At 38.3% G+C, this 12,258-nt stretch overlaps 1 protein-coding gene across 8 annotated transcripts in view; it reads right to left on the reverse strand.

Annotated features, from left to right (window-relative positions):
* Positions 1 to 12,258, reverse strand: part of ZNF536 (zinc finger protein 536) — a 344,528-nt gene that overhangs the window by 114,720 nt on the left and 217,550 nt on the right. For all 8 annotated transcript variants that reach the window (XM_058034044.1, XM_058034045.1, XM_058034047.1 and 5 more), the window contains one exon: positions 3,813 to 5,393. In XM_058034044.1, the coding sequence (XP_057890027.1) occupies positions 3,813 to 5,393 (1,581 nt within the window). The remainder of the gene's footprint in view (positions 1 to 3,812; positions 5,394 to 12,258) is intronic.

Below are 12,258 nucleotides of genomic sequence, written 5' to 3' on the forward strand. Positions count from 1 at the left end.
ATTAGATTTAGAGACAAGATGGAACTAATACTTTTGGACATCATTAAGTGTGGATTCAATAGCACTAACCCATTAAGCAGCCAGCTAACGCCCAGGACTATATCTGGCCAGTAGCTCTGTAGCCCATCAGCTCTCCTTTGAAAGCCTCAGTACTTCCCAAGTAGCAAATGCAAGTAGGGAAATTCTACCATCTTGGTCACAAAGCAGAGAAATTTAAAGGGGAGGAGAGAGAGAAGGGATAGGGTCTTGTCATAAAGGGCCTTGTGCACAAATCACAAGTTAATTAAGGTATTGGAACAGAAGGTAGAACATTACTGTGAGGCAACTACATGTGTGTGGGAAGACAAGCAGAAAAAGAGAAGAGCATAAATGGAAAGGAAAACAGATCTTTCAAAATTTAAATACAAAATAGATCTAGAAACTCCAAGCTTAACTTGTCAAATCAGCAGGGGCTGTGAAAGCAGAGTACACAGATGCTCAAGACAGCTACCAAGCCATAGACCTTGGGTTTCCCCTCCCCGTTGGGCTAGTTGCTGCCAGTCAGCAAGGAAAGACCTGTCCTCTTCTTAGGAACTGAGTGCCAGCAACATTAACAAGATCCACTCCTAGGTAGAATCACCTGAGACTCCAAAACCAAGTATAGTTCAGGAGTAAATCTAAAATTATCTATGCTCTTTTTTTCTTTCTGTTCATTCCACTGTATAAGGAGAAATATTACAAAAATTCGTGATTTTTTTCTCAGTAGCATTTTGACATGAAAATTTCTTTATTATGCAGTAATTATGGTTCTTTCCTAATTGTGTCTTTCATCCCTGAAGCATGATAGGAGCATAAATGAATTATGTGTACATCATCAGTCTCTCTCATTCTCCATGACAGGGAAACTGAGGGCTGCTTCCACATGTGCAGTGACTTTCTGAAACAACAATGTGAGTTGGTGGCATTCTCCTCTAGAAACAAAACTATTTTGGTGCCAAGATTTTTGCTTAAAAACTGACCTACTATCTTAGGGTAGAATCTGCCATCTAAAAATGATCCACATGGATTGCTGAATACCCCAGCTTGTTTTAAGGCAGCCAGAAATTCAACTCAATTAGCGTGGCCTGCCAAAGAAGCAATCTCAGCTTACTGAAGCTGAAATATTTTATTTCAATTTTATTTCCTCTGTATTCTGACCATAGAAAGAGCACTATGCCTTGCACTCTGAGTGTGCAAGGACTGTTATCAAATGCATCGATGTTTTCTCTTGGGATGTCTACAACACACACATCACTGGCTGTAAAAAGAAACACAAATGCATGGAGTCTCCCCAAACACAAAAGGAACATGAGAATTATGCCCTGAAATCAGATGCTGGAGGTGTGTCTCAAGTTTTCTGATCTCCCAGGCAGTGGGAGAGACAAAGAGAACCACGACTTTGGTCACGGGCTTCGTGCAGGAGGAAAGGAAGGAAGGCTAACAAATGAACAGGGTGCTCCTGATTGCTAATCTGCAAGTAATCAGGTGGGATTCCCCACACTAACATGCACAGATGGAGTGTGATTTCACAGTATAAAATGTCACTGAAAAATGAAAACTCCCCCAAAACCACTACTTTCAAGTGGGTGGTGTCCAAGCCAATCAAACAAAAAAAAAAAGAGCTACTGACAAGGGTCTTGTTCATACTCATCCACTTTTCTGTGAGTTATGGAGAAAAACGAAATAATGTATTTAAATACATCAACCTTTATAGTTATGTTCTGCAAACACAATAGAATGACAGAAAAGAATTTTAAAAAGCTATTTTTGGAGGGGGGAGACAGAAGGACTCCTACTGCATTTTTGATTAAAAAAAAAGGCTTAAAAAGTAGAACAGAGAAGCTTCTGTTGTTTCTTTTTTTCCTTCATACTTCAAGTCAAATCCATTATCACTGGGCAGAGCTTGTGAAAGGGATATGGTCTTTAAAATCATATAAACTCAAGCTATCATAAAATGTCTGTTGAATTGATTGGAAGATGAAACAAAAAACTAATGGAAGTAACATGACCTCATTTCAATAATAATATTAGAGGGGTTTTTTCTGTTGTTGTTTTAAAAATCTTATGCCTGTGAAAAAGTATAAAGATATTTTGCACAAAGCAGCTAATCTTAGTTTTCTAGGGTTTTTTTCAACTTCTTTGTTTAGACAGTAATTTCTCTGCTGCATTTTTTTTCTTTTTTGTTAATTGATTTTACTCCTCAAATGGAAAAAAATCCAAGTAGGATTTTACCTGCTGTAAATTAAATCAACTATCAACTCTTTTCAATAATGTAAATGTTGATTTTGAAGAATCTCTAAATATTTTCAACTACCTAAATTGCTTCTTAGTGCACTGAGACACGGAAGTTTTCAAGTAAGGCCACATGGATACTTGGGCAGATATTGGTTAAATGACAGATATGGGCAGATAATGACAATATTGTGAAGTTACAATGCTCTAAGGATACAAGTGAGATAAAATTTGTGTGCAGGTATCAGACTTTTTTTATCAGATCAGCTAATACAGATGGAAAATCAGGGAGGGGCGTGGAGAGGGCTTTGAGCATCTACACTGCCAGTAAAATCAGACAAAGCTCCCCCTAACCCTAGGTTAACCAGGGGAGCCACTCTTAAGTGCTTTCAGATTGAGGGTTTCATTTTAAATTGTCAGGCTTTAAAACTGTTGATAACGTTTTCTTTTCCTTTTCTTTTTTTTTTTTTTTTTTTTTTTTTTTTTTTTTTAATTTGAATGCATTGTATTATGTATGTTCAGCTCTGACAATGAATTTTCTGATTAATTTGCAAGGTTAAGTGAAATGAACATTACTGAAGTTTTTGTGTCCTTTGCTGACTCTGCTTTTTAAAGTGATACTGTTTTCAAAGGATTTACACTCTAAAATCTCTTTCAAACAAACACTATGCTGACAAAATAGGAGCTAAATAATAAAACCAAAAAATCCTCAATCTCATTTGTTTCAAATAGATTTAACTTTAATTCTTGTAGATATGAGGTGTCTGATATGAGGAAGTAAAACTGCAGTTTTGTAAATCATTGACTAGAAAGGGTAAAATGTGGTTTTATTTGTTTGGAGTTTTGTTATTTTAATTACCTGGAGGCATACTCTTAATCAGGCAAATCACAATTTACACAACTGCTAGTTAGAATAGTGAAAATGGTCAAGGGCAAGTACTGTATGTGTGCCATTGAACCAAACCAGAAAATTATAATTAAAAAAAAAAAAAAAAAAAAGAAAAAGGGAAGGAAAGAAAATAAAAGAAAGAAAAAATAAAATCTATTCAACACAGGTAGATACATTCCATGCACTTGGCTTTTGATTTCATTAATGTTGTGGTAACTGAACACACCCCAGTCCAAAGAAAGAAAGAGGGGGAAAAAAGAGAGAAAGCAAGGTTTGCTTGGCAAAGCATCCAGTGTTTTTCATGGGTTTGTATATCAAAATACTGAAAAGTTTGCAAGTTACCATGTATATTTTGTATATTTTTAAAACTTTTTCCTTCTTTGAGAATGCTAAAGCAGTAAGTATCCCCTTCCGATGCCACTAGCACAGATAGTCTATATTGCTGCTACTCTAGTTTAAAAAGCAGGTTCTTTCTAAAATCCTGTTTAAGTATGCATGCAGCACTGCTGATTTCAATGGAGTAGACCACATATAGGACAAGAATTTGGCCCACAGGGTTTAACATTTAAAAAAATGTATTACTAACAAACATGACTAAGTATATTTAAAGAGCAGCTTCATGATTCTGCACAAGTGTTTTCTGAAATGGTCTAAAAGAAGGTCTAAAACTTACCACACAAGTCAGGTCTCTTGATACATCCACTAGTTGCTGTGCTACTTGCAAGTCCATTAAAGGCTGCTAAGCCATCAGAGCTGTAAGCTCTTAGGACTGACAACATGTTCATCTGCTTCTCCAGGACCTGCGGACCCTGAACTTGTTCGGGTTTCATCACTTCTTGTGCAGTTTCGTGTGAGGAGAGAAGATTCTGACTGTGCCACTGCTTTTCTGAAGCTTGTGGCAGTGGTGATACGAGCCCTTGTGTGGGTTGTGAGGTGACTGCACTTTGTATATTGTCACCTCCTTCACTGCTTTCTTTATTTAGGGCAGACAACTGCTTATTCATAATATCTGGTTCTGTGTCAATGTCCTCATCTTCAATGTTTTCTTCCTTGGAAGATTCCATATCCTCAGATGAAGCTATGTCAGAAAGGTCATCAATAGCACTTTTATTTACAGAGTCAGAGAGCAGAATATTTGGGTCATCTTCGGATTGTGTTTTTATTTCAGATTCATTACTGGTGCAAGAATTTTGTGTTCCCGTGCCAATAACACCAGGATAAACACCAAACTGCTTATAGAAGTCTGTTGTAAAATTACAAAAAGTGGATTCCATGTGGCTGGGCCAGGCAGCGCTCTTTTGCTCTCCCAGGGTCTCTTTATTTTGTCCTTGGGTCATTTTCTCAGAAGCTGTGTCCAGCTGGCTCAGCATGTTTGAAACTCCTGCCTCCTTGCCGGACTGCATGGAGGAGGGGAGCAAGCTCACTTTGTTCACCGAGGCCGAAACCTCTCTAGACTGCTCTTTGCTGTTGCCTATGATGTTGTCTTTACGTTTGGCCTTGCCCAAGTGATTGGCTTGGAGGTGCAGAGCCATCAGCTCCATGGATGAAGTTGTAAAGGAACAAAATAAGCAGCCATGCCAGGCAATGTTGTCCTGCACAGTGACAGAGGAGCCTGGCAGGGAGGCTGCATCGGGCCTTACCGACAAGTCCAGAGGTTCGTACTGCGACTTTTCTGATTTCCGCTGTGAGGACTTGCTATTTATCTTCTCCTCACCACCGTCTGAGCCCAGAGCTTTTGCTGAAAGTTGATCTGAGAGAGCTTTATCCTTCATTTCTTTTTCTTTCTTCAAAGAACTTAGGACAAAGCTGTCCATGAAAGCTTGCAAAGACCCTTGGAAGTTCACACCATTCCCGACCATGTTCTGGTAAGCACGGCCAAGTTCAGAAAAGTGTGTTCCTTTGGAAGATATGTCTGAACCCTTCATATTTTCTGAAGACCCTTCAGATGACATGCCAACTGCTTGTCCTTGCTGATCTCCAGAGGACAGCATTCCTGACGTCCACTGCTGCGACACCATGCCACTTCGGAAGTCGATGCCAGGAAGTCCCTTGAAGGCTCCTCTCAGGATGTCTGGCCTGATGAACACAGAACTCTTACTGGGTGTCTCCTCCTTGTGCTCCTGGCTTGCACTCTGCCCAGAGAGGGGCCCTGCTCCGTTCTGCCGCTCCCGATGGTGCCGCTCCAGGTGGTATTTGAGGGATGCAGACTGAGTACCAGCATAGTCGCAATGTGGACACTTGTAAGGCTTCTCACCTACAGGTGTGGACAAAGAGGAAAATGTAAAGAGAGTTAACTGTGCTTTAGGCTATGGATGAGTGGAGAAATTAAAAAATCAGCATTAGCTGCTTACAAACAAGATGATCTTGGTACTAATAATTCATTTCTTAAAAGAAAACACCTTTAATCGAAGACTTATTCCTTACTGAGTATTTCTAAAATGGGTTTCTAGAATGTGGGGCTATTCAGGAATGACATGGTATCTACACACAATTAGCCATCCTTTTCTTAATCTAACATGTAGAAAACTGTTGTAGAATTAAAAGCTATGATTATGAAAATGAAGCATAACAATTTCAACCACAGTAATCATTAAAAGTACAAGTTTAAAAAAAAGGGAGACAAAGAATGTAACAAATGGATGGTTGCAATATTTTGTGTATACAATTGCTCTAAAATTTGTTTAAATTATACACATGGAAACCATTTTTAAACCTAAAAATTTTATGGCACTGTTACGCAAGACTGAAATGAATGATTTAAGTCTTGCTCTGCAGTAAATCATGGATATAATTAGCAAATGGCATACTGCACAAGTAATTTATCATTATTTGGAGGGCACCATTCCAGAAGGATTCAAAGATCTGCAGACCTACTGCATTGTTTCTAAATAAAGAACTATAAATACAGATTCTATAAAATATTAATTTCATTACACTACATAATGATTGCAGCATATAAGAACATATAGTTAAAATAAAAAGTAGTCTGTAAAAAGAAATTGAGTAATAAAAAGTACAAAATATATTTCGTTTCTGTATTTGAAATTAGTATTATCTACTGGTTTTTGCAGTCCTTTAATTTTGTACTAATGACAATTCTAAGGCTCAAGTAGTAAAATGCATAATTTACCTACCATAAGCACTTTTCTAGGTTTGGCTTGAATAGAGTTTTAAAACATATAAGATGATTTCCATGAATTAAGTAAATACTTGAAGCCCACACTAAACTTTTATTGTTCTTCCTATACTTTCAAAGAGGCAGAAGATTTTACACATATAATAAATATTCACATATAGTCATAAAGACATATCTGAAAAGAATGTACATTTAAGCAAAGGTATCTCTAAGTTTTTGCAGAGCATTGGTAGCAATGCAGAATTCTTTTAAAAGAAAAAGTATGGAAATCCTCTCTAAAAGTGACAGAAATCTGAAACACCTGCAAGCTGTCAATACTGGCAATTCTTTCTATGAGGGAGCTCTGCAAGAAGAAGAAACTGTTTTTTCTAGGTAGCTTTTTTTCCTAAGTGATACAAAAGACAAAAGCAAGCCTCTCCAAATGGTATAAAGGAAACATTTGTTTTGAAAACTTCCTCCACAGTAAAAATGCTGTATAATATTATGTAGATCACCAAACCAGCTGGAAAGTTATCCGATTTCAAATAACCTCAAAATCTGCTAAAACCAAAAAAAAATTAATAGCTTTCAAACTTCTGTTATTTAAGCTAGAGGCTCAACTGAAGGGCTGGTAAATACTTGGGGAGCTGCTCCTCTCAGTGATGGCAGGAATTTACTGATGAGAGGGGAGCCCAGAACATTGCCATGGCCACGGAGGGCTGCACGAGAGCTCAGAGACAGGAACAGGGGCTGGATCCCTGCTGCAGTCCATCAGGCCTGAAGCACCTTACCAGCAGTGGAAATTCTAAATCCATCATGTAATCCTAAAGCTAAAAGGTGAGACATGAGAGCCTGATACCAAACCACATCAATCGACCTCTTTAGAGGAGAAAAGCACAGAACCTCAAACAAGCCGTGTAGTAATTAGCATGGTTTATATTTTAGGCCTTGGTCCACACAGCTTAACAGAAGAAATCAGATTTAAACATTTCAATGGAATTTCTGAGTCTTTTGCAATCTCCTAATTAAGCTCTGGTGCTTCACTGACAAGGAGCAGGGGCTGTGTTTAGTGGGAGTTGTGTAAAAACAAACAGCTCCTACTGAGTCCCAAGCCTGAGACAGAACACGTCTGACTGGGCCTCCCTGGTCCCGGGTGGGCACCTGAGCTGGCACACACCCATCTCAGGCCTTTGAGAGGGGGACAGGAGGACACAGGACACTGGCTGGCTGGCTGTTTGCATTTCTGCAGGGCTGTTTGGGAGTGTGCAAACTCTGACACTGTGCTGCCAGTCAGAACAGGGCCAGACAGTGATGCTGGGTTCACACCATCACTGTAGTTTTTTTGGAGCTGCTTTCAGTTCTGATGTTTGTCCCACCAGTTTCTGTCAGCAGGCACTAGTGACTTCTGACACAACTCAAATACTTCACGTGTTGCCTAAGACATAATGAGACTGGTGAAAAACAAGTGCCAGACTCTGCAGGGTTAAATGTTCTCACTTTTGAATTTTCACTCCTCTTAATTGAAAAGCTCTTCCTCAGCATCCCCTATGCCTTTACGGAAATCTTTAACACAATTATATTGAGCACTTCCTTTTATTCTGACGCTAGTTCAGTGTGTTTGCATTGCACATCAAGTGGCACCATCAGAAAGTGTGTCCCAGCACTGCAGGCACTAAATGCTGGAGAACTATTGCAGGGAGAGGGAGAAATTTGTAATATAGTCTGTAGTAATGTTGCTAAAAACATGCAGAAACTGCTTAAAGCAGTATGCATATGTAAGAATGGGTACAAGTTAAAGAATGTTAACTGGAGAAAATGCTAGTTCTGTTTTGTACTTCTAAAAGTACCTTCAGTCTAAAGCCCTGGGCACAGCATACTCTTATTCCGAATTGCTTAGCCTTGAAGGCATTCCATTTTCTGCTCTAAGGCCTCTCCACAGAGCCAGCTTCCTTTCAGCAGAGGAGATCTGCACACAGCTCACCACCAGTGCCATGAGCACTGGACTGAAAGAGGACACTGACTGAGACAGTGTGATAAAAAGTTCAAATCTCCCCCAGCCTTGGTGTGCTGCCTCTGTGGTGCTCCCACCCCTCACATGGCTAGAAATGAGATCTAAAGCTGAAGGTCTGAAATGGAACTCAACGTGAAGCAACACACTGTGCCACCTTTGCAATGCAGGACTGGCCAAACAGCATTGTTCAAAGGGAGCTGTTCAAAACCTCGCTGCTCTCTGCCAGATCCAAGCACTGGCACTGGTTAGTTTATTTCAAAGCAGTCTTAAATGCTGCTATTTCAAGGGCAGGCATTGGGAGAAGGGAGTAGGATGGAGTCAATCATCTTTGAATCTTTTTAATTTAGTCTGTCAGTATTTCCTAAATTCAGTAATTGTGCAGTTATTTAGATGCTACTTCATCCATTCAAATTAATAACCAGCTACACCCTGTGTAAGACCCTGTACAAATGACAAAACAGAGTTATAAGCTGCTGTGGGAAAAATCCCAGTCTAACCTCAAACCAAGCCAGTTCCAATGGAAAACCCAAAGGACCACTAATTTTCAGGATTCTATCAGCAAATGTAGTAGTACATGTCCAAAGAACACTGCAGGGGACAAGGGAGGTATGCTATGATTCTTTTTAGGAGACAACCTGTTTGTGTCTCATACTTTGAGGAAAGGTTTCAGAGAATTCATCCTAGTGTAATGACTACCCTGCTATTATTGCCAAGAGCAGTGTCTGGATGAGTTATTTAACACTTAATATCAGTTCACATAAATTAATGTTGCCATGCAGGAGCGAGGGAACATGACTTTTTCAAAATAATCTTCTGCATTTCATATCCAAGAGTCATTTTTCATTGTTCACAAAGGCAACGGCCACCCTGAATTTGCTAATTCTCTCGCCCTGTTTGCATGTCTGCAAACTTTTTCACAATGGAGGAGGGTGAAAGAATATTCCAGCATGTCCTGCTAACAAAATCACAAAAATCTTATAGGGAGTGCCTTATCTGGGCAGCACAATCACAGTTCTGATCTACCTACTGTTCTGGTTTACAAGACACAAGATATCTCAGAGGAACTCTTTTATATCAGGATAAAGTAAAACAATAAAAATTCAATGCTGCTTGTAAAATCTGCACCAAATCTTGGTAGATAAGTGGAAACAGACATGTTGCCCAGTAGAAGCAGGTCTATTTGCATTGCAGGTTTATAAACCACCCAGCTGTATGACCCATGCAGGAGATCCCCAGCCCTGCTCAGAGCACAATCTGACCCTACTGGTCAGGGGAACCATCTGCCATGGGCTCTGCAAGGAGACCACAGCCAGATTATAACTAGATTTACAGATTTTAAAGCCAGAAGGGACAATTATGATCATCTAGTCTTATCTGTTCTACAACACAAGCCAAAGATCCTCATACGACAATTCCAGCATCAGAGTGTAAATACATTTTGAAACAAAACTAACTTGCTTTAGTTTAAACAAATTATGTTTCAACAATGGCAGTGAATAAGACTCCAACATGTCCCTAGGTAAACTGTTTGACTGATTAAGTATTTTTACTGCTCAAAATGTGTGCCTTATTTCTAGCTTGAATTTTTCCAGTATTTGCTTCCTCCTACGGAACATTGCTACTTTTCCCTCTGTTAGATTGAACAGATTTTTTAAAATTAAAAAGTCTATTTCCTGAGGAAGGTATTCGCAGACAGCAAAACAATCACTTCTTCACCTTCTCTCATCCTTGAGTGGAACATCCTTCCCAATTTTTCAGTGTCCTTTTAAATTATGGGTACCCACTAAAGCTTTGATGAAATTTCAACTTGATAGCAATTTTATACAGTCCAAGACTGTGTTTACATCCATAGATTTAGCAATCAACTAACAGCTCATATTCTGATGCTTCTCTACCACAGTCCCAGGCCCAGTTCATCACCGCCTCTAGTATTTTTTCCTTTACATGTTGCTGATTTAAAATTCATATTGTTGAAAAGAGCCCACTTGACTAAGTGACTAATCAGTGCCTCCCCATGATTTTTAGCATCTTACCATTTTTGTGCCATTGGTAAATTTTATCAACAGTGATTTTTATATAGTCTTCCAAATAATGACAAAATACCAAATAGATGGAGCTGAAAGTGCTGCTGTGGAACTGAGAGTTTATGCGCCATTTCATCTCTGTATATTGATTTGGAGGGGATTTTTTTTTTTTTGGTTGATTTTTTTTTGTTGGTATTGGGTTCTTGCTGGGGGGGTTTTCACATAGAACAGGCTACTTTTATGAGAAGGAACTTGATAAAACTTTCTTTCATTAAATAAAATTGAAATAAATATGCTACCAATTTTCAATTAGCTAACCACTTCATTCTGTAATTTTATCCCAAGCTTTTCTCAGGGTGGTTCTAATTTCAAGGTCTTAATATTTTTTTTTTTTTTTTTGGGAAATACAAAGAATAGCCCAAGCTGTTTTACCACTAAAGTGCTCTGGGTCTTGGTCTGTGTTCCAAGGCAGTTTTTGGGCATTTTTTTCAATGAACTTAAATGATTTGGAGAGCTCTTCAGTAGGGGTTTTAAAGATTTTATCTAAAGTTATCCAGTCTAATTCATTCTAAAAAAATATTAAAATGCAGTGGGATACAGCATAACAGCCTCATTACTTAATGGGAGCATAACTGTGTAGTTGGAAAATGCTCATGAAAACCATCATGCTTCTTTCTGAAAACAGAGCAGAAGAGTATTTAGTCTTTTATACTATGGTTTATAATTTCTTATCCAGTCTTGTCCAGTATTAGCAAGATAGCAATTGTTTGGTGTGCCAGATCCACAGAATTTTACTCCATTTTCCATAACCCCCATAGACGCATACATGTTTTTATTATTGCTTTTAGTTTCCCTTATCAAATTTCTTTACTTCTATTTATTTAAGCTTAGTGTTGTGAGCTTCTTTATTAATTTTTCATCTTTAACATACAGCTTCTTAACAATCTGCCCTGCACCCCACACTCCCTTTCCCCGCTGAATGCTCCCCTCTCCCTTTTAAATAAGATTTTATGATTTGTCTGTGGATTGTGCCCTTCTGCTCCTCGTGGTGCTGCTGCTCAGTACAGTGACAGCTCTGCACCAGGGCAAGAACCCCAAACACTTGGAGCCCCATCTGCAGTGGGGCTGTGACAATCACTCGGGGACAATGGGAGTTGCAATTCGACCCCACACATTTCTTGACAGGCTACAGTTTGCTTTCATGCAAAGCAAATGAAATCAAACATCTTCTAATTCCAGAGAATACTGCTTAATGAAAATATTGAAAACATTTTCCAGCATTTTTTATTTTACCATTGAAACAGTTATTGATAACCTATTTTATCCATTGTGCAGTAGATATTTTAGAAATGAATTGCTGTATGGTTTAATTAGTTCATTATTATGCCTATTCTTACACAGTAATTTCTTTTATCATTCTAATCATTCACTTCACACTTTTTAAACCAAATGGAATATCAAAGGTTCTGTAGGATTATTTTTGGATCCTGCACATGTTTCACCACACAATTAATCTGTTTGTCAGAAATATTAGTTAACTTCTTCACTTTACTACTTTCCTCTACTAGTAATTTTTCTCTATTTTATAAGATGAAGCTACCTGTAAAAGGACAGAATTTTGATGATTTTGCTCATTTATTAAATATTTTTCATTTTTCCACTCACCATCACTATAAAATATTTTAATTTTTATAAACTTTTATAATTGAATATTTTTATTTATTTATATCTCATCTGCAATATTTATTTAGTCTTTTTACATGTCTTTACTTAGTTAAAATGCAGAGAGATAAATATGGCTGTTACTTTGCAGGGAAGATTCAGTACATTAATATAAACTGTACACAATTCCCCCAAAGCATATATATACGTTGTAAACCTGAAGACTTTTTACACAGCTGCTTATTGCTAAACAGTGCCTTGTCCAGAAGGGGACAATCTGTGTCTCTAATTGCTGTCACTGAAGCTG

Source organism: Melospiza georgiana, chromosome 14 (assembly GCF_028018845.1).
Source record: "Melospiza georgiana isolate bMelGeo1 chromosome 14, bMelGeo1.pri, whole genome shotgun sequence".
In the NCBI taxonomy this organism is placed as follows: Eukaryota; Metazoa; Chordata; class Aves; order Passeriformes; family Passerellidae; genus Melospiza; species Melospiza georgiana.